Raw genomic sequence first — 23,958 nt, forward strand, 5'->3', positions numbered from 1 at the left:
GCTCATTTATGTTAGAAGTTGTTACAGACAGGTAAGTAGAGACTTAAACTACACTATGATTAACAGCTGATGAGTGCTCATGTACAATATTATTTACATTTCACACTGATGTGCTACCAGCACACACTAAACCTGCCTTGAGAAAAAATCCCAAACCAGACCTTAACAAAACTCACAGTAGAACTGCTTACATTCTTTCCTAGAAGTATTAGTGTTTCCTTTTACACGCTCTTGAATTTTAGTAATTATTTCAACAATGAGACAATAAAAAACCTGTCTGACAAATATAGTAAAAAAATGCTATATAAAAATAGGATTTTTCATCTTATGTAGGATTAAAAAAGTTATCATAACCCAGAAAGACTAAATGTTTACTAATTTCTAATTTAATTTCAAAGAGCTAGAAGTACAGATTTGGAACTACTAGGTATCTTGGTATAATAATATTCTGAATAATTTTTTAGAGGGGAAAAAAAATAAGGAAAAGAAAAAAAAGCTGCTTTTCTGAGCTAACTGCCAAAGTCCCCAAAGTTCTCTACAGTAATTCCTAAAACTAGAGCAGTCTTTGATTTTACGAATAATGTTAATCAATTGCAAACTTCCCTTCCCCCCTGAAGTCATTCATAAAACCAGATGTGACGGCTTGTCTGGATTACTGGAACTACATGGACTATTTCCTCCTGCTCAGAAGCAAATGTGATTGTGGTCAAGATCTCAGCATTCACCCAATGTCAAGAACTAAAAAAAAAAAAAGCTTGGAGGCTTAATAGATTTTGGCATTAGTTTGCTGTGCTAACATGTCACAAATCAGGATTTAAATTTAATCTAAGTCACAGCTTTCTGCTTTGTAACAAGTGGCTGTTTAGGGCAGAAATATCCATAGTCCACTACATTATCCATGGATGAATTCAAGTAGGACACTGATTAAATGGGGCTCAATTCCTGTGTACAAACAGCAAGTGCCCAACTGCATCTGTAAGAGATGAAATAGATTTCAAAAAAAAGGAAAAACGTATTCTTTAAATAGGGAGGTCCTCCATCAGCTGGTCACCTCTGCTATTCTCTCCAGTTTGAGCTGCTGTCCTGATGAATACTTTAGGAGGAATGTTTGCTTTTACTCACACAATAGTTGCTGGGCTTCAGCAGTCGGTCCTACAGCTTCGGTATGAAAACCTGTGTGACCTGACAGCCAAAATACCTCATCTAAACAGGTAACAAAATTCCCTGGGGAGTCCTTGCTACCACCTAGCTTCCAGGCTCTGAGAATCCCTGATTCAGCCAGAATTTTCTAACACAAAGAGCATGGCCTCCAAAAGCTGCTCCAACTGCAGTGAAGACTTGCTTACAGCACTAGAAGTTGTACCCATGCAGTGCTGTGCCAACACTAATGAGAGAAAGGGGCATAAGAGAGAGATTTCTTTGCTACAGAAGAGAAAGAAAATATTTTAAGAAATGTTGCTTTCAGCTGCTTCTCGTTGTAGCAGCTCTCGATGGTTTTACACTAGGAGAAGAACCTGCAAGGAGGCTTGCAAAGAAATATGACATTGAAAGAAAATCTTCACACTGACCTTTCTCACTATCACAAAAACTTGATGGAGGCTGTGGCACAACACAGGTGATGAGCACTCAAATGCGAGATCAGCAAATGGCTACAGTATCCCAGAAGCATGACTATATGTTCTGGCAACAGGTGTGGTACAAACACTTCAGCAGCTTCCAAACTTTTATCAATAACTTGAAGTTCTGACTCCAAGCCAAAAACTTCCAATAGAGCCCAGTACAGTGGAAACAAAACTTCCCCTCTCTAGTTCCACACATGCTAAAGAAATAGCAAAATCCTAGTTCCCATTAATAGGGACTGCTGTCACAACCTTTATTAATATGAGCCCAAGAAAAACAGTATATGAAATTATGCCTATAATAATGCCACTTCTCCATTCTCTGTGAGACTTTGCTTAGTTTTCATTTAGCTTCTCATCACATATAAAAACATACTCAGAAGAAAACTGCATTTTATGTAAATAGTATGGTTTCAAGCAGACCACACATGGTAGGTGAAGCCAAAACATAAACAATCCCTTTCAAGATACAAGGAAAAAGATTTTATGAAATATTAATACCACAGTGCATGCTGAAGATATTTCCAATAATGATGTATCATAGAACTGTGCCAAGAAGACTGAAGTAGTTCCTCTAAAACGCAGCCTCACCAAGATGCAGCCTCACCAGTGCTTTGCAATCAAAGCACTGAAATGAAAATTGCTCATCTAATGCCTGTAACATTATCATTACATATATTAATAATGTGGTAAATATACACACTCCCCTTTAAAAGATGAGGAAAACAACTGGATTAAGTGGCAGTTCAACAAATGAAAGAGAAGCAAGTTCAAAGAAGCACAAAATATTTCAAGACCCTCAGCCACAGAACCTGGAGTTGTACACTTACTGTACTGGGCAGTGGAAACAGACACGTACCTGTGTCCTACCTCCTACTGCCAACACAGGAATTTCATGCACAAACTTGTTCTGCATTTTCTAAATTTGAACCAAAAAATACAGTCTTCTTTTGAGAAATGTTGTGGTGAAAAAAAAAATTTAAGACCCTATAAAAATATGAAGACTGGTAAATAGCACAGATATGAGCATTTTTGTGTGTGTTTGACAGTTTGAGACTTCTTTAAAATAAAAAAAAATCTTAAATTTTAAAACTGATAGCAAAACTATGTATTGTGAGGGACTTTTTTGGATTTTTTGCCTGTTACTTTAAACACTTAAAAAACCCCATAGGAATTATTGGTTTTTTTTTAATGAGAACACCCGCAATTTTTTGTACCATATAAATATATAAACTGCATAATCCTAATGGCTTAGAATTATTTCTTAAATATATACAGCATGTACTTTTAAAATACAGTGTATTTTTATACACTTGTCAAATCCTACATAGGGGTATCCATGGTATCCATTTCTTTTAGAAGTTCATACACTCATTTCGAATTAATGCCAGAGACTGAAACAAGGAAGGGGGACTTGAGAGAAATTCTTATCACAAGACATGTCTCAGTTTGACTTGACTGATTTCTCTGCAGTTACATTAAGTTCAAGTTTGGTGCAAGCAGTTGTTATAATGCTTTGAAGTGATTGAAGCATAAGTTACTCAGGAAACAGAACTATTTCAGATAAAGGTAAGGTCATGCAAATGTTGTGTGGCGCATTTGCCTCTAAGTACAAGTAATACAGAAACTAACCTGTCCACCAGGGAGAAACTCTCTCCCTCTTCCCCATATTGCTTCCACCATAACCACTAAGATACCTGCTTAAGTGCATGTTAAAGCAAACACCTAAACTCAAGAATTTCTCCTGCTACTGAAAGTTAGTATGTTAATTTTGTTCTATGTCACCCCAATATGTTTATGTGATATTTATTGTTTTTTTCATATAAAACATTTATCTGTTTTTGTCTAACATTCAGAGCAGAGTAATATTATACATGTAGCTCAAGATGTTTGAAAAAATAGTGTCAGTATGTTGTCCAAACTACAGGATGCAGTATTTAATTTGGTAGGAGAGATTTTCAAAGGTAAAAAGGTCAAGTCAACAAACATGACTCACAATCATGTCTTATGACTTTGGTAACTCCTCCTCAAACTCAATGCACACTGTACAAAGGTGATCATTTGGTGGGCATGCATCCAAAAATATACTTACATTAAAGAGAAGTTACCACTGCAGCCATACATTTTCAACAGCTGTAATGTCAACATTAAGATAAACATATGTGGGTAAATTTCTGCTTCTGAAGGAGTTTTAGTTACTATGCAGAAATACAAAAATAAAACCTCAAGGAACCCAATGTATTAATAGTTAATTACAATCAGGGCCAATACCAGTGGAAAGGTATTTTTCTTGTTTTATGATAAAAATGAATTAGATAATAGCTATCACTAAAAAGGTATTATGATCTATCTTGGGTAATGCAACAGACTGACCATTCTGCTCATCCACAAATCACAATATCAGCTGTTTACCACATCTGTTATGTGGTGGTACTTCAGTGAAACACACTAACTAAAATGCAAGAGAAGAATGTTAAAATGCCTTACTACAGAAACAAATCATTACAACTGGAACTTCTCTGTTCTTCCAGTGCAGGTTAAAAATCTTAAACATTGAAATGATGCAAAAGAAATCCTCAGAATAAATAGGAATCTCAATAACACATACAAGTATCAGGACATTGTTAAAGACCAATACACTGAATTTCTTTAATCTGAAAAGTAAAATAAAGGGGTCCCTGGAGGTAAATCTCCATTTCTGAGATGGATATCTAGCAGTTGAAAAGAAAAACCCTCCAATTTCTTTGTTTCTGGCAATTCCAACTTTCAGTACAGACAATTGACATGTTAGTCCATTTTACTTTACTATGCTTTACAGGAGCTATTTTTAGCCATTTCAAAACGAATGGAAGAGTTGAGAGTCTACATTCCACTCTAATTAAGCCATCATCTTTAGAGCCAACTATTTTGTACATTATAAATGCAGCAATACATATCAGAGATAATACTAACATCTGTTTTATAAGGCAAGAGGCCAAGTGGCTAAATACTAGATTCTGGTGAAGGAACCAGATTTTTTGCTTTCTAGGACTCTCTGCAACAGTGGCTTCACCAGAGCTTATGGGTTTCCCAGCTTGTTAGCTGAATCTATTATTACAGGAAAGGGATGTATGTTTGCCTTTATACTAAGGATCTGTGTCTTCACACTCTAGGATTAAGAACTCTTTCACAGTAGCTTGGGTTGTTATATCTGAAGTTACTGAAGTTCACGGCCTACACTCCAACCAGCTGAAAATCCTGCTCCTGCTTTCACCTCCTGCAGTAAAAGAATGATGGGACAGTCTCCTTAAATCCTTTCCTCATCTTTTACAGGTGGTCAGTAGAAAAGATCACTTTTCCCTGTTGGGACTGCCACACCCAAAATTCCACTTGTAGAGATGCAGGCATCTCATTCCATGCTCTTCCAGTAAAAGTTTAGGTATGAACACAGGGCTATTTATAGAAGCATTACTTCACATCCCATTTGTCTGGGACTTCTACAGAGCATCACATTGTGATATATTTGAATAGTGTTTTTGCAATCCTTCTTTCTCTGACCCTTAAAATATGATAGAAAGATTCTTACTGGCTCTTAATGTCCATTTTCTATTTAAGAATTCCCTAGGCATTATAGAATAATGAAGAAATAGAATCCTGTCTTAACCTACAACAGAAGCCAAAAGAAAATTGCCTGACTTAACTGCTTTATATTCAACAGCAATGAAAAAGAGACAAGTTATTTCACTTACTACATGGATTACAAAAAATTCTTATTACATTTCTAAATACAAATCTGCCTAAAGCTTTTGTTTTAAAACCTTCCTACATTTTCTTAGTTTTTAGGAGCTCTGATTCCCCACTGACTGCAATACAGTACTCTAAGTAAATCTACTTTTTTATGACCTAAAATGAACATATGACTTACATATGAAGTTTGCAGTGAAAAGTGTAGAATAAAAACCTGGGATTTTAGCAAAGAATTTCCTAATGCATATTGAACAAATTTTACTCTTTATGTTCAGTCTCAGCACCATCTCCCAAGTAAGCTGCTTCCTGTCTTGCACACATACTTGCATAGGACTATCCTCCATCTAGCTCTTGTTATCAGCACAGTTCAGTACCAATTAAATAGAAAATGGAAGCATCAGTTTCAAAATCAGCAATGCACCACACCTGGTAACCTGTAACATAATTGAAATAAAGCAGAAAAAAACAACAGTTTTTCAATGCATCATGTATAGACACAGACATAAAACTAAACCTTAAAGGATTTCATATATATATATACACCTACATATAAATAACAATAGCAAAAAGTTCTCACAACTGTATGAAATTAGGGGAATTATGTTGTTTTTTATACTGCTGAGCATTCAGAAAACCCACAGCAAGACATACTTGTTACTGATCTTAATATTCTTCCTTTTTCAGAGAGGGCAAGGTTACATATGCATTCTATGTGTTTTCCAGTGGCAATCATATGTGAATGGAACCTTGAATGTGGTAAATGTAGTATGTAACTTGTTTATCCTAAATTGATCCATTTTTTAATACTAAAAGCCTCACCCTATTTTACAGGGCACATATAAAGAGCAGTTTTGATATACAGAATTTCAAAAAGCATCCTAGAAATACTTGCTGCCAATGTGAATCTGATTTTGGTATGCTCATAACTTTTGAGGCATTTTTCTTCAAGACTAAAAGTTTTCCACTTCATTCCAGTTCAGGAGCATTTCAGCTAGCAGCCTGGGAAAAATGCTTTGGTACTACTGGAAAAATGCTTCAGGTACTACTAGAAACTGTAGCATGAAAAATATATTAAGCAAAAGTAGAATATTCTACTTTATTAATAACTAAGAACGACAAAAAAATACTCTAGATATGACATTGAGCAAAACCTTCATGAAGAAGTCCCTTAAGCTAAAGAAGGAAAGTACTGCAATCAGAAGCTATTTATGGTTGAAGTTTAACCTGCTGCATTCCCCAGAGTATCTACAATGTATTCCTCTATAATGACCTGTCTAATCTAAAGCATGTCATCTTTAGGAGACAAAAATACACAAATTAACTTCTGACTGAAAAATACCAGCAGGAAGATGACTCCTACTTGAAAGAGACTTGCATATTCTGAAATTTAAGTGTTAGAGGGTTGTGGCTATTTCCTAACTGCACTTGGAAGGGGCTGATTATGAGTGGGTGGGGTGTATTTTTTTGATGCTCTCTCAAGTATTGTATTAAAAATGTCAGGAGTTAAAGGAGAAAAATAAAAATCAGCCTCTATAATAAAAAAAAATAATTAAATGACAAAAATAAAGTACAGTCCCAATCTGTCTACACTATTTTCCAAATTAAGCTGAGATACTATATTTAGCTCAGGCTACCATCCTGTCAACTCCAAACATCTCCGACCTCTCTGAGCATTACTGGTTTCTTTTTCATGCCCTTTGCACTGTTTTACCCAGCCAGGACACAACGAACCAACATTATTATGAGCATTCTGGGGTACAGCCAATGCTTTTGCCTAGGCACAGGTCCTCCCCATTTTCTGAAGATGCCAGAACCCCAGCCAGCTAACCCTGAGTGAGGAAGAGGCAGCTCTGTTCATTCCCACTGTCTGCCACTAAAACGCTCACTGCCTTTGTATCTCAGGTTTACAGGAATTCCCAGCAGTTCTACTCATTATGTACTAATTATATTCATTGCAATAAAGAAATATATATTTCAGGACAGTAAAAAGATTCTTTTATAACAGTGGAAAAATTAAGAGAAGTAATTAGAAACACCTGACATTTTCAATGTACATTGTCGGTAAAGTGCAAGACCGAAATTTGTGGAAGAATTTGCAGAAAAAACTACATGTCAGATAGAAATGAAGAAAATAATTCAGCTCCATAGTTCAGAAAGTGTATGTGAATCAATTCAGAATATGGATGCCTGTAGTTAAGTTTTAAAAATCTGTTTACTTGAAGTATACACCTTAAATTGACAGTGAAGAAATTAAAGTACATGCAACAGAGGGGAGGGGAGGCAAATGCTAAAGAAAGGAAATGCTACTTTTGAGCCCATAAAACAGTATAGTCTATTGTAGAAAGGAAAAAAAATTGCAAAAATGGGAGACCATTAGCAGAACTTGGATCTCCCTTACTTTTCTTTCATACCCAAGGTCATCCAGTTCAAGAATGCCACTAGAGTACAAGAAATCAATTACCACGTGCACAGAAACTGCTGCCCTGACTGTGTCACTCCCATCAGTGAGTTACTCCCATCAAAAAGAAACACTTCAAATTAGTGCTGGCTGCTAACCTGAAAAATATATGATGATACTGGATAGTCCCCTACAGCAGACCATCATTCCTTTTCCTCCTGCACTTAAGAAACTTCTAAGGATTTAAAAAAAATCTGTTAGAATTAGTTTAATTAAAACTCGAGAATATATTCACTTGCTCTCTTGTACAGAATCCTAATAGAGACAAAGACCAATTACTAAAGTAGGTAAATTTTAAACTGTAAATTGTTTCTGCATTATGTAGAATGTTACAGGTAAAGGCAGAATTCAAGAAAGGAGTTTTCCCCCAAACAAAAATTAACTGGTGACAAATGCCATGTGCTTTGCCATAGATTAATATTTTATTTGAAAAATGCACATAGAAAATGAAAAGGAAAAAAGTTGGATCGAGATGTTCCTTTGTGAAATAGCTTGCTTATATATTGAGGAATCCTATTTGAACCAGCTTAATAAAAATGAATAGTTAACACTAAATTTTTCACCCAACAGAAAAATTTTTAGTTTGACTCACACTAACTTGCATGAATAAAGAAGTAGAGTACAATTAAAAAATCCTCTGAAAGAAATGATGTTCTTCTAATGTTGAAGCACTGTCTGTTTTAATTTTCAAAATGTTATGTTCCCATATCTTCAGTGGAGGAGAAACCAAAGATACAAACCATAGCAACTTCAAGAAAACTCCCCAATAATGAATTAAGTTTCAATAACAAAATTTAAATAATCTTTCTGAGGACCCCTAGTTATGGATATTATAATTTGCAAATCGTAACTTTTGACATCCAGGCATTCTCAGCCTATAACAACGGCTTCATATGAGCTTATAAATAAGCAACAAACAAACTCAAATATTGCAGAAAACATGCTTCCATTAAAGGAGATTGCTGAGTCCCAAATGGGCAGCAGTTCAAGAATGCTACATGAGTAGTCAGGCATGTACGATTTACAGTACTTTTACTTTTCTACTGCTGTCACTAAGTTTAGAACATGTCTACAAAAAGGCCTTGCTGATTTTTAAATGTTCTGTAGATTTGTATGCTTGTTTTTGTATTTTTCAATACAAGTCTTTGAAACTTTGTCTTCTGTAAGCTTCTGCTAGAATCTGGTTTACCGTGTTGGGTCTCCCCATCTGATTTTGCCCATGGAATTCCCTACATGCTCTGGACAGGCTGCAGGCAGCACACACCCTTACAACTTCAGAGGTTAATAACACCTGTCAGAAAAGCTGATACTTTGTCATCATCTATCTTATAATTTTAGCTTCCCCAACTTGAGTATTAAGAAAGAAAGAATCTTGTCATGTCATATGCAGATTTATCTATAAAGGAAACATCCTCTTAAAATACATTCCACTTGATTGTTCTGCAGTGTCTTTCCGTATAAATAAACATATAAAGTTGAAAAGCAATGGATGGTGTTACATATTGTGCTTGTAAAAAGCAACAGGCCACACAGTCAATTACCATTCCTCCTAAATTATCAGCAATAGCTTTGAATGCTTTTGGGACTATGCTACTCAAAAATCCAAGTGATAACATGTATCACAATGATAAAAAAGAAACTTCAATCTCGTATCTAGTAAACTCAGTGATGTAAATAGGGAAGTCCTCAAATCTATCATAAAAGGAAGAGGTTATGTTCCTCTTCCTGCAGAGGAGAAATATGAAAGGTAGAAAAACAGAACCAAGCAAGTATCTTCCATTGTTCTAAGGACTGGCATAAAGTTTCTAGTCCACATTACAGAAATGAGCCTGTTGTTGCCAGGGAGCTTTGGAATACCTGGAATCACCAAAAACAATCTTCTTGTTTATTTTAAACATAATCTTCCACCTCAACAACACAAATATAAAAGAATTCATTCAGGGTTTGTAAGTACAAGAAGAATGAAAAAGAATTGATAATTCTGAAATTAATTCAACACAAGAACAGTGAAAATATTTAATCACTTTGTTACCTCAAACTTCTTACTTCTACACCAGATTTTCTCCCCAAAATTTGGCTAGACCTCTGAAACACAGCATCAATCTTGTGCACAGTAGTTCAAAGTCCTCTAAGTAGTGCTTTAATTGATGCTCACGTGACCATTCAGAGATATTTTCTTATCACAAACATTCAACTCATCATTGTATGGGGTTTTTTCCCCTACTGAATATTCAAATGTTCCACAGTTATCAAACTACTCATTAACTGACAAATGTATTCATATCAAGCTGTATGTAATACCTCAGTCTCTTCATTATCTTCATGGGCAGTACATCTATAGTATTACTTCCACAGTACTTGGCCTTCACTCCAAAATTCAATCCCATCCATTTCAATTGTACACTCATTTTCTCTCCCATTTCAGTTAGATAAATAACAAAAAGACTCAAGATTTTTCAAAATGACTGCCTATATTGAGTGCATAAAAGGTTTAACAGCAAAGGCTTACCACTTCTGAAAGTTAGCTAATAAACTTGGGGTTATATCCCTACACTGACCTCAGGTACTGCTACAAAACCTTACCACTGTTCTCAGACTTCAACATCAAACTAAATGTAACTACATCTTCCATCCATGCATGATGTCCAAACATCTAATAAAAATATTCTATTTTTAATGCTTTTTCAGACAAACAGGTTTTCACTGTCACATGCACATTGTGAGACTTTGTGCTTGTAGAATATAAAGCTAAAAAAGAATTGTCACAGACAGTGCTTGGACTGTTCTTTATCTGCATATCCACCTGCAGCAGAATTGGACGCTTCACAGTCCTTAGCTGTGAATCTGTAATCTGATAAACATTTTACTGCATGAACCACCTCTGCAGGCAAAAAAAAAACATCATAAAAAACCAGCAGTCCTGACCTTCCCTAACAGTTTGTTCTTGCCTAGACCATCTACTGATACATGCCAGTACAAACCTTTATATGGCTACAGAGTGAACTGTAATTATGAACCTGATCTGGCTGAAAACTAATCTAAGGGTGAAGAAAACCCACCAAAACAAAACAACAAAATCTGTTCACCATATAGCTGCCTGAGCAAATGTAAAGCAACACAATATGGCATATAAACACTTTCAGCAGTGCTACCAGCTGACAAAGTCTGACACTTCCTTTGAGCAACACACTCAAGTCTGTATGGACAAATTCCAATTCCAGCACATGACATCATTGATGAACCAACCAGAACTTTTCCATCCTAAATTTATGTCACAGACCTGCCTTACATCTTACTGCAACAAAGAAAACCAAACTGAATATCCTTTTGACAGTTTTCAAAAAATACATATGTTAAAGTTCCCAAGTTCACAGGCCAACTGTGGCACCAGTGATACACTAAACATATCACTATTACCGGGTTAATTATACAGTTTGTGTTTGGGACTTTGAAATGGGGGGAAAAGAAAAAAAAAAAAAAAAAGATACTTTTTTTCTGATGTTTTATACATCAGCTCTCAACTTCTCCTCAGCTGAATAGAAGAATCATTTCAGAACACCTAGGTACTGTAATTATTTACAAGTATTATTTCAGGTAAATAACAATTAAACTTGCTATTACTTCTTATTAATTTTAATAACCCGTTTATTTCAATAGTCTAACAAATATGACTATATAGGATATTGCATATGTATTTACGAAGTTCGTGTACATGTATTTACTTTTTAAATTTCATTAGAGAAAATGTATGTGGTAGTGATGTTCAAGTACTTTGAGTACTAAAAGCTAAAAAAATCTAAACAACCACAAGGTGTATCGGCCCCCACACTCCAAGAATGGAGGCCCAGAATACTATTGTATTTACCCACAAGAGAAGTTCTCCTTTCTGACTTGATTTGCTTGGAAGTGTTTTATCACAGTAAAACAGAGCCCCACAATATCCCTGAGATTTATCTTAGAGCTTTAGTACAATTTATTAGTACCTTGGTATTGCAGACTTAACTATGCCTTCTCCTGGCCACAGATCTGCTGCCTATTGCATTTTGTTACATCCAAGTTATAAGTGCGGAAAGTTAATGTCCTGCTGGTTCTTCTCAAGAGAACTATAACTGATTCTGTTACTTTCATTTTCAGGCTAACTTATTCTTGTGTTTAAAGGAAACAAAATCTATGAACCCTACTATCACACCGCAAGGTAACAAATGTCAGAAAAACCTCAAGAGAAAAACATTTTGCTTCAACACCAGACTTCCATACAGAACACCACAGACAGGAACCAGATATTAGAGGCTTCTGATTCAAGCTCTCCGATCTGCACTTATTTAGAGAAGTCAGAAACTCTCTATCATTGAAAAAACAATACATTTCCAGCAAAGAAAACAAGACTTAAAGGAATCCATAAGAATTGGAGGTTGAAAAAGCAAGCTAATTTAGTCACATACACATTAAGGTTTTTACTAACCCGGATTTGTATGTTGGGCCAGAGCACACAGTCCCTGGGTCTTGCCTCATATCAACCTTTCTTCATGGCATAAAAAAAGAACAGGGAAATGCCACATTAAACTTTCATAGCCCAGCCCTTTCCAGTCACCATTTCTTATTGGGTACGTATCTGATAGCCAGCTATATATCTACAGTAAAATAACAAAAGCTTTTAGTACAGATATATTTGGCCTAAGAAAATACACTTCTACTAATATTCCTATTTTTCCCCTGGCTGCCCAGTGGAAGCAACAAACTCCACTACTGAGAGCACAGTCCTGTCATCTCCGTGCATCCACTCCAGAAGTGCTCTACACACTGCAGCTGCAGTAAACAGGAAGTACAGCCGGAGCGGGCATAATGTTGATATGAAGTATAGGAAACTGTATCTATACCTAACATCAAGAGAAACTTAAGGTGTGGCCTGCTCTTAAAAAACAATCAGCTCACCACTACCCAGCTGGTGGTCCCACAGCTGAGCTATAGTAACAGATCACATGAACCCTCCCAGCTCACCCTACTCAGGAAGTTCATTGCACTACCTCAAACAGCTTCATTTCAGCCTCTTCTATTAACCAGAGTAGAACAGCAGAATTCCCAGCAAAGCTGGCCTATTTAGCTGAACATAAGCCTGCAAATGTGCACTACTCTCCTGCTCGTGCGTCTCCTCACCACATCTCAGCCATCTTATCCTCACCAGCTACCAGAATTTGCACCAGCAAACCTGATGGATGCCACAAAACTTCCTTAGTTTGACATGCAGTCACAGAATTCCTGAAAGTTTGGAAAATCATCCCACAAAATCGTGAAAAAACCTAGAGAGAAGTACTTTGTTCCAAAGGATGTATCCCCAGACTGCCATGCAAGTAGTTCAATTCACTGGTGAGGTGTCAAAGAGTAAGTAACCAGTAGCTGTAAAATGGCAGTAACAAAAATGGTGTTGATTTGTGTCACTGTGACATAATTGCATTGCTGCAGTTCAAATAAACAAAACATATCAGATCTACCCTTACTTGTAAGGACAGGCCTAAAGCATGTTGTTAGCCAATGGCAATATCAGTTTCTGGGTCGATGTAGTACTTCTCAGTCATATCTCAAAGTAATAGAAGCCATGGATTTGGTTCTACAATATAAATCTCATTTCCTTAAAAAGAACCACCCCCCCCCCCCAAACACTAGCAAAGATGCTCTTCTGCTCATGCCAGGAACTGCAGACCAAGCATTAATAATTAAAGCTTCAAAGTACCATATAAATGCTTTGCCCATGCTACAGTGCAGTCTCATAAGATATGCTTCAGCTCAGTCTGTTCCTGAACTCATTCACTTACTGGACCCATGTAGCAAAAAAATAAAACAAACAAAAAGCCTAGCATCAACTGATTTGTACCAGTTGCACAAGTGATTTCTAGCAAAAGAAAAAAAAAAAAAAAAGAAAAAGCAAGCAGACTGAGCCCTCCACTGCACATAAGACATGTAAGACTCTGTTACTCTAAATCTATGTAGAGGTCTTAGTCTCTTATTCAGCACTGAGGCACTGATGAAAATATTCTTAATCCCAGCATGAAATCCTCAAACTACTGTTTCTCAATGCAAAGGACACATTAATCTACTTATTCTACTGCAGATTTTAGGTTACTTTGTAACAAATGACCTTCACAATGTATGAAACTGTTCTAGAAGAGCTATTACATATATTGTAACTAAATACTTTGCTACTAGCCATCACTAATAATTTATCTTGAATTAAAGTAACAGATCTGGGTCCTAAAAAGATATCTGTTCTGATAAAGAAAATTCAATCAAATGTATACAAGTCTACATCATATACAAGTTCCTGTGTTAATAGGAAGACTAACAGAATTCAAAAAATGAAAAAAAATCTCCCCAAAACAAAACCAAAAACTCCACCCATGCACCTACCAAAAGGTATTTTAAGGACTGTTTATGTTCCACTGAGAACAGGATGAATATTTTGCTAATACAAGATTTGAACAGAGCACTGTTTGAAGAGTAATATACATCCCCAGACGGAAAAAAAACCCTGAAGTGCTTCTCTAAATCCACCAATTGTGAAAGCATTTGTAGGGACCTAAGCAGCTGTACATACATTTTCATTTCTAAACTGCAATTGTAGGGACCTGCAGGGACCCAAGCAGCTGTACACACAGTTTCATTTCTAAACTGCAATTTACTAGTTTTCAGGGTATTTTCACCTGAATATAAAATTATTTCCTCCTGGAGAAACAAGTCATTCAAAATTATTTAAAGCTAATCTGTCCTAGCTGAATATTATTTGAAGGCAGCCCTATTGCTGAGTGTTCAGCCCAATTACAATGTCTCTTCAAAACAGATTAATTAGGTTACTTGTACCTTTTTATGGTGTCCTTAGGCACTTGACCACAGCTAATAATAAATACCCAGTACTTTCTAACTCCAAAAATGCAGGCATCGTTACCTCTATTCTAAAGATGAGGAAACTGAGACATGAGTAAGCAAAGTCATCTGCCTAATATCACCTAGCTGAGAGCAGAGAAGCCAGGAATGAAATAAGGTTTTCAGAGTCCCAGCTAGTAGTTTAACAAGTACAAGTGCCCAATTTTATACACATTTATATAGAAAATATAGGTGTATAACCTCAGACTCAACTGTCCAATTTGTATCATGCAGACCAACAAAATACCAAGCATTGTTCAGTCACATTAATTTGACAAATATTCTTGCCCTAGATATGAAATGGAAAAATAAAACAACCCAAAAACTATACTGGATGTGCCATCATATAATCAAAATTCACATGTATTTCAGCTGTGGTACTGTTCATCACTCTTTAAAAAAAAAAAAAATTACCATGGCCTTTAAAATATGATTCTGTCAGGAAATTTATGCTTTATGATCCCTAAACACAGCACCTTAGGAAATTAGGTAATCAGGGTATTAAAAAAAAATATCCATTAAAAAATCCCTTTATGCTGAGCAGTATAAAGAAATTTTTCACAATGTTCTGCAATATTAAAAATATGTATGATAGTTGAGTTTGAAGAATTAATTCCAGGTAGAGCCTTTAATATTTCCATTTGAAGTAATGGAGGGTTTGTTACATGCTTATTCATTTCAGGGCATAGTCCAAGTTTAATTTAAGCAAATACACCCAAGTAAGATACTCTTTTTGCCTCATATTAAACAAGTATTGCTTTGCAAAACACAACTTCGAGTGAAGTGAAAATTTTTGTAAAATAAATCCTGTAACATTAACCATAAAAGCCCCAAGTTTAGAAGATTTACAGTACTGTCTAGAAAAGAAGTGGTAGTGAACACTTAGAAGTACACAAGTGTAATCACTGCACATACACAATGGTTTCATTTAAATACTCCTAGCAATAATTTCTGTTAACCCAGCCATACCAATTTACTATGCTGGCATCTACCATCTCTGCCAAGAAAGGATAAACACTTCACAAAAAAACCTTCTTTTTAAAAATGTTTTGAAAAATCCAAACTTTTTTTCCATAAAAAACTTTAAAATATTTTATTTCACGGATGCCTTATTTAAGAAACTACAGCACTGTATGTTTGAAGAAACACAGTTGCCACTTCCACCAGGAAGCAAAGAGTTAAAGACTGCAATTAACCTGAGAGCAAGCACTGGAGAGGCTAGTTTACCTAGTGTACAAAGTTCTAAGGGATGCAAGCCCAGAGAAGGACAGCAGCATTTTGGAAGGGAAGGCAACATCAGCAATACTGGTTCTTACCCAAGAACCTCAAGCTCATTCCTCCTTCTACTAAAGAACCTGTACTGGAGATAAAAGGAGGTAAAAAAGGGTAATCTGGCTTTATGTAATCTTTCAATCTTTAGTAATCAGGCAATTTCGCTGGTGAAGCTACCAGAACAAACTAAAAAGAGGATTTGCTTATTGCCAAGTTTACCTTGTACTTTGCATTTGCTAACTACTGAGAAATAAATGTTGCATTTTGCACCTTGAACAAACTTAGTTTAAAACTTGCTAAGTAGCAAGATATACTTTCCACAACAACAACATCCCACTACCAGTCTGTAAAAATGTTTAAAGTAAAATGAAGTCTAGAAGAATGTATACAATATTTTGTAGAAAAAGCAGGACAGATATATCAGGTGGATATTTGCTAACAGGGTTTGTAAGAAATTGCTCTATCCAATACAGCATCACTTATTTAAAATACAAAACTTTCATTGTGAGAAATGAGATCTACAGTCTATTTAAGGCCTGTTTAATTAAGCCTTTGAAACAAGTACACATATGACATCTTTGCTCTTTTGTTTTTCATATTTTCTCAGAATCCACTTCACATCCTGTTAGTCAGTAGTTGTGACAGTCTGCCAATCTTTCTGTCAGGAGAGTTCAATTGATTCATAACTACTGATCCACTTCTATCAACTTCACCCCAACCTAACAGTTTTCTTACAACACGCCGGAATACACAGGGCTGTCTTAATCAAGTGCACACAGCACATACCACAGCACAAAGCAATGTGCTACACTGATCACTAACTGATACTTTAGAGTCCATGTCAGGAACAAGCTTGGCATTTACACTGGGTTTAGCTTGTTTTCAGTAGGTTTTCACATCTATTAGCAAAACATCTCAACCACACATCACCCATGATCTAGATCAGCCCATATACTTGACCCTTTAAACCTTTACTGTAGCCATGAATTCTACAACTTCCTCATCTTTCTGTGCAGGATTGCAATATGCAAGCAAAAATCCGTTTCACATATAAGCACTTTTTAAGTTAGAGTCCTTACAATTGAGGAAGTTCCCTCCTGAAGAAACATGAGTGAAATGGCGTATCTCACACTTCACCGTAGTTCCCTTTACTTTCAGACCATACCACTAAAGCAACTTTTATGTACAAGTATATGAAGAGCAATTTGTTTTGAGCAACTTGTATTCCCAAGCAGAACTATATTGATGCCATTGCACTGCTAATATATGGCATGGCAAACGAGACACCACCTTTACAGCAGTTCTTTCTCATATTAAAGTTCCTCTTAAAAATATCTAAAAGTCAGCAGTTCACAAAGCTTAAACTCCACCGGCCTTCCCATGTTAACTTAACCTCTCTGTCTCGTGCAAGTAACTGTATTTACTGATACAGAAGTTACCATATATAATAGAAGAGACAGTGCAACCAAAGAATCTAATCCATCCTAGTTTTGGTTGGTTGGTGGGTTTTTGTTTTGGGGTTTTTTTTGTTAGTTATTTTAATTAGTATCACTGTCAGTCTCATCTTTCAAGAAAAAAAGTAACGAAACCAAACCAAAACCAACCTTTCCAATCCCCCCAAATAAAAATCTCCACTCATTTCTGTTTAAAGTAATCAGGACCCTGGCTTTGGGTTCTTCTACAGAAATGCGGCTTCCATTGAGCTTACTTGAAACACTAGTTAGTTATTCACACAGCTCTCCACTTCAAACAGGTTTACCAGCTTATGTATCATCGTATCAAGTTTGTATTAACATACTGATTCTTCCTAGGCACTTATGAACCACTGATTAAAGTTCAGCATTTTAGATGGATTCTTAGCCTTCAGCCATCTCATGTGCTACAATATTAAATAGACTCCTACATCTGTTGTGCCTTCTTTACCTTTGCTATTCAAGTGAGCACACCTCCAGCATTGAGAATTACGGGAGAACTTAACAGCATTAAGGAAATAAAATTAATTTTTGTTAAACCTTCCCTTCTAATTTTTGACCATTAAATTCAACACTTTCCATTTATGGACTTCTTACTTCGGGTTCCTCGTCCAACTAATAAATTTAGAGACACATTCTTTGCCTGAGTAAGCATAACAACTTGCATGGATTTAGTGATGACAATAAAAAAAGAAAAAAAAAGAAAAATAAAAGCAAGCTTTCTTCGGAACAAGGAAGCTGAAGAGGTAGCAGGTTGTGCTGACATCTAAAGATAAGAGCACAAAAGTGAAGCTCCAGAATTGCATCTAACGTTGCAGCTGACAAGCAGAAAAGTAACAGTCGCATAGGCAACCAAAACCGGTCAAATTACACGTGTGGAAACCTCTAAGCCTTGAGCTTTCAACCTTTAACAGTGTTGAGGGGTCTTTTAGGATTGTCCTTTTGTAGTGACAAGAACCCTTGCCGTGAAACAAATAACGTTCGCACCATTTTCTCCTCTTCCCAAGCTCGGCGTTCAAGGCCTACAAGAAGGAAGCTGCTCCGGCTGCTGCGCGGTGCCATGTCCAGAGGAGAGAGAAGCTCTTTGCCTGACCCCTGACGCGGGCGTGGGGTGGCCACCGGGAACCCTCCGGGCCCGGCCCGGACGAGAGTCGTGCCCCGAGCGGGGGGGAGGGCGACAGCTCCGGCCCCCGTAGCGGCTCTGGGCGCGGGCAGCCTTGAGGCGGGCGGAGGGAGATCCCGGGGCGGCGGGGCCGGGGGCGCGGCCCGGGCAGGCCCCGCCGGAGGGACGCGGCCGCTCGGCAGGGGAAGGAGGGAGCCGAGCGCAGACAAAAGCGGGTCGCGGCCGGCGGCGGGGTGGGGCCGTGACCGGGCGGCGGCGCCTCCGCTCCCGGGGGAGAGCAGCGGGAAGAGGCCTGGGGTGGGCACGGGCTTCCGCCGGCCCCCGGCCCGGGCTGGGGTGGGCTGGGCGTCCCGCGCCGAACGGCGGGCAGGGGGCGGCGGGGCGCGGCGGTTCCTCCGTCCTCCCGGCCAGGAAGGGAGGGGAGCGGGGCTGGGGCGGCGCCCCTCGCCGCTTACCTGTAGCTCGGTGAAGAGGATCTCCCTCTCGGCTGCGTTGGACGCCATTTCGCCGGGGTTTGAAGTCCGCACCTGGGCGCTGCTGCTGCCGCTGCCGCCGCCGCCGGCGGGGAGGGGAGCGAGGGAGGCGGGTCCGGGGCCGGGACTAAGGGCCCTCTACTATCATGGGGGTCGCGGTGGGCTGTGGTGCGCGGTGCGGCGCGTTCCCCGCGGTGCGCTGCGGAGCGGCGCGCTCCCCGCGGTGCGGAGCGGCGCGTTCGGAGCGGCGAGGAGCGGCGCGGTGAGTTCTCCGCCGTGCGGTGCCCGCGGTGCGCTCCCCGCCCGGGCGCGGCGCTCGGCCCTGGCAGCGCTCGGGCCGCCGCGGCTGCTGCGCCTGCGGCCGCCGCCGATGTCGCACCATTTGGCTGTCACCCTGTCGCAAAGGCGTCGCTGCTTTACGGCTCCCGGAGCACGTGACCGGGCGGGAGTAAGAGCGGGCTGCCTCGGAGGCGGAGAGCAGCGCGCGCCCCCGGCCCCAGCTGCCCCGCGCGGGCGGATCGGCGCGAGGCGCCGAGCGCGGGGGCGGGCGCGAGCCCCCTCATCCCCACAGCCCCGCGGCCGCCTCGCCACCTCCCTCCCTCCCTACACACTCCGCTGGTGGCGCTTCCCCACCCGTTAGGCTCCAGCGCTGGGAATCCTGTCGTTTCCTTCTGTGCTGGCGGGGCTTGGGGGGCGTGTGGCACATTCCTGGTGTTGGGGGCTGCAGGGGCTCGGCTCTCCCGGGCCCAGGAGACAGGTTAAGCCCTCAGTTTGTTGGGTAGCGAAGGCAGGTAGCTCAGGAAGGAGAGTTCACGCTTGTCTCAAGCAGCCTTGTCTCATGCCGCCCTGGGGACCTGGAACAGTGGCCCAGGAGGTTGTGGTGAGTGGGGGCTGTAAATGCCGTTTTTAACAGTTTAAAGGGCTAAACATTTGTACTTGGGATGCTTGGTGAGTTTTTTTGGGGTTGGCACTGTTCACTTAATCTGCAGAGTAATAAGCATCTCAGAGCTTCAATATTGATTTGAGTGTCTGGGAGGAAATGGTTTCTCTTTCCTCGTGGCTCCATGTGACAAGACCGTTTCTTTTCAGCTTCCTGCCTGTGTCGAGGCTTGGTGTGTTTCTTCACCTATCCATAAACATGTATTTTCTGTTGTCTACTCTATACCCACGTGCATTCTCATTCCACCCTATTATTGGATGTTACGTTCAGCTAATTGGACTAATGCAAGATGCTCTGTGGAAGGAATTATAGGTGTTTGTTTGGGATTTTTTGTTTTGTTTTATTTTTTAGTCTATGCAGTTCATGTCAAATTCATAAGCTGGGGCATTTTTGACAGATTCAACTTCATGTGAGCATCGTCAGCATTTGTTCTGTATATGCTACTGCATCTCTGTATGCCTACATACCAGCAGTAGTCTGTTTGCTGGAATGTAAGTTAAACTTTGGAGAATCGGGTTGTTTTGTTTGTTTTGGGAAATAGGAATGGCAGAAGTCAACATTAAATTATCACTACCGTTCCTAGCAAATTTGAAGCATTTTTAGTGTGCCTATACTCCCTCTGTTGAGCACCAAACAATCTGAGGTACTATCATGCAGCAGAAGTTTATGAACATATGCACACAGTTTCCCATAAAAGAAATACTAAGATAATTCTACAGTATAAATGAATATTTTTACTGAAACTATGGTTTCACTGACTTACATATAAATAGCTGTTTGATACAGTTCATAATATTTCACATATACAAATTTATGTCTAGACTTAGTCCATGTGAAGCCAGTGGCTTAATTTCTCTGCTATCTGGCCAGGCAATTACAGGCTTAGAAGAAAACTTTACTTGCTGATTGTCTAAAAATCACTATTTTAGAAAGACTCAAATTCAATGAAATCTGTGCTAGCACAGCTTCAGTGTCAGTGGTATCAATTAGTGTTATTTTAGCGGTCCCATGTCAACAGCCATGAAATGGCTTGTGGCTCACAGTGCAGTTTTGGGCATGGTGTGTACAAACAGGATGGGGGGATGGGGGAAAAAAGACTTTTATACAGTAATTTCTCATTTTGACTGTGATAGAATGATTCCAAATGTTTAAACTTCATTTGAACTGGTTTTGAGAACAGATGTTGAAGGATATAAAGAAGTAATCAGAAATGACTGGATTACTGTGACTTAGTGACTTCATATACTTGTTACCATGTATGTGGTCCATTACTGCAGCTCATCTCCTTGCCTGGTCCCATTGCAAAGGGGAAAAATCAATGTGCTTGCATGTCTAGTTTACAAGATGCAGTCAGAGGGAAACACAGATTGTGCCTCAGAGAAAATTCATAGATATATGAGTGGGTGTCAACAAAGTTAGTGAAGCTTTGAGATTCTCTCTAAAACAGGTAGCTGGTTTTGGTTTATGCTCAATCTAGCCTGCCTATTGAGTGTAGACTAGAGCATATTATCACCCCTGTCAAGTCAAGGCCTATAATAATTTTTTGTATTCCAAATGTTATTTACACAGCTTGGACGGACACAGTCCTAGATTCTTTGATGTAAGTGTGGTGGCACAGGAATATAAAGGGAAACTGGTTTGGTAAAACAATATTAACTTAGCTAAAGCTCTGATACTTAATAATTCTTCCTGTCTGGAAAGCACAAGGCAGTGCTAGACAACTGTAGCTCTGCATTTAAGTACTGTGACAGTGAATTTCTGAGCAAGAGGGAACATTCCGAATGAGTCCCAAAATAGAAGCCAGTTAAGTATGTAAGTGTGAGAATTTAGTGTTCTATGGAATCCTGAGCTAGCTTGTGCCTTAAAATATCTGGATGAAATTTCTTCAGCCATTATTCTGTTAGCTCATCCCTGTAGTCAATTAGCAATTACTGGCTAAGGCCTTTAATTGTTTCTTCAGGTTGTGTTATTGAAGTCTTTTGTCACAAAGTCCTGGAAAAGTGAATGGCTGAGACTTTCAATGTTCCTGCTACCAAACACACGTTGTGAACCCTTAAGCACAATACAGAACTCTACGCAAGTGTTCAGGATACTGTAAGCAAAATCCAAAGGTATTTTTTAGAACAGTTTTAACTAGTCCAATATATCACCTAAAAAAGAGCTTACTTTCACTTAGTGATGCATATAGAAATGAGGATTCACATGTGAAGAACACCAGATAGGTATTAATTGTATTATTATACTTAACTACTGGCAAAACTCTACCAGGAAAAAATGTAATTTCTAATTTAGGCTGCTGGTTAATCTTGTTTAAATTAGTGATGTTGATCTAGAGGGACAACAATATCGAAATGTGTCTGGGTATGGGACAAATGAACCTCTTGGAAAGAAGAAATTTGACTTCTATATATGTTCGCTATAGATGAGTGGGGCAGAGCAAAAATAGGTCAACTTACCACCTTTTTAAGCACAAAACAAGCTCTAAGAATTAGTGACCTCATTAATGGGGTGGGTATTCGATTTTGAAAGTAATATTGTTACCTGTTAAAGGAAATCCTTGTCTCATAAAGCAGGAATGCTAAAATTCACACTTCAATGTCTACTTTGGGATAGAATTTAAGTTCTTTCACTTAGGGATAAAGACAACTAACTATATAAAAGAAAATGTAGCCCCAACATTAGTTAAAAAAAAAACAAACACAAAACCCCAAACCACTACTACCACCATAACAGATTTTCAGTAATGTAACCATTAATTGTCCCTGTCTTCTAGACAAAGCAATGTTACTTGTGCATAGTTGACCCTCTAAGTTGGATCCTTTAAAAACCTTAGAAAATTCTGGAACTATGAGGCACAGAGAAATGAGATGGAGAATGTATATATCTTTGCCTTCTTTCTTCGTTTACTTCAGCCCGGTGGTGTTGAAAAAATAGTGTATTAATAATAATTTCCATATTCCTGTTTTGCTTTGGAAATAATTGTGGGAATAGGAGAAATAGGCTTTATAAAGCTTCCAATCCTACATCTTCCAGTAGATTTAGGAATAAATATGTCTAGGTCAGGTTAAAACTTGAGACAAAAAATAAATTTATATAATAATCATTCTTATACCAACAGCTTGCTGGTGTTTATTAAAAAAATGCTAAAAAGGAGAAAATAAAAAATTTTAAAAAATCAAAAGTGTGGATAATTTTTCCTTTTTTTGAAAACTCACTTCTTTTATAGCACTTCTAAGGAGTTAGTTACCTGCCTTTCATTCAGATTACTCAAAGGGAGTTTCATTTAAGAAAAGGCTTCTGAGAGCATGAGAACTCTCTGAGGCTCTTACTGATGTACCAGTGGCAGTGAAGAGGACGAGTTTATGGCATATCATAAACAGAAAACAGAAATGAGTACGGAAGTTTATTTAGCTCTTGTGGTGCTTGCAAATTTCATGTATACTTAAACTATTTCTTTATAACTCTTTTAATTATACAACTAATTTTAAAACTTCCATTTGGATTACTATGATGTAATCATAACCCTCCTAGCAATTGCTGCACACTTTCTACTTAAAATTTGTTTTCTGTGTTTATATACTATTACCCAGGGCTAAGTGTATGCAGATGTTATGAGGCATGGAGTGCAACAAACTTTATCTTACTATCTGTTTTATTAATTCTGGACCCTGGGAAGACTTGCAGTCAGTGACAAAAGACTGCTCCAGGGGAAGAAGGTTCATTCCTGTTCATTACGGCCTCCTGTTTTTCTTTTCCATCCTTCTCTTCTGAGGAAAAGTCTGCCTTATGCCAGTTAATGTCAGTGATACCTTGAGGAGAGGAAAGCCCTACCTGTGCAGAACCGGCTGTTAAGATCAGACCTCGTTTCCCTAGAGGAGATCAACTTGGATTATTTGAAGTAATAACAAAATGTATTATGTCTTTACATTAAGGATATGAGCCCACAAGTGGATCAACACT

The 23,958-nt window shown here is 38.5% G+C and overlaps 1 protein-coding gene and 1 long non-coding RNA gene across 10 annotated transcripts in view; one reads left to right on the forward strand and one right to left on the reverse strand.

The window, feature by feature from the left end:
* PKN2 (protein kinase N2) overlaps window positions 1-19,191 on the reverse strand; it is a 54,913-nt gene extending 35,722 nt beyond the window's left edge. Inside the window, exon 1 of the mRNA XM_015635772.2 lies at window positions 19,041-19,191. Within this exon, the coding sequence (XP_015491258.1) occupies window positions 19,041-19,088 (48 nt within the window). The 5' untranslated portion in view covers window positions 19,089-19,191. The remainder of the gene's footprint in view (window positions 1-19,040) is intronic.
* Window positions 19,192-19,340: 149 nt separating this feature from the next.
* The window catches only part of LOC107207985, a 473,398-nt gene continuing 468,780 nt past the window's right edge, over window positions 19,341-23,958 (forward strand). Inside the window, exons 1-2 of one of the 9 annotated variants that reach the window (XR_004498447.1) lie at window positions 19,359-19,938; window positions 21,959-23,896. This is a non-coding gene — a long non-coding RNA (uncharacterized LOC107207985). The other 8 variants (XR_004498446.1, XR_004498445.1, XR_004498444.1 and 5 more) reach the window with 8 other exon arrangements.

The sequence above is a fragment of the Parus major genome, chromosome 8 (assembly GCF_001522545.3).
Source record: "Parus major isolate Abel chromosome 8, Parus_major1.1, whole genome shotgun sequence".
Classification (NCBI taxonomy): domain Eukaryota; kingdom Metazoa; phylum Chordata; class Aves; order Passeriformes; family Paridae; genus Parus; species Parus major.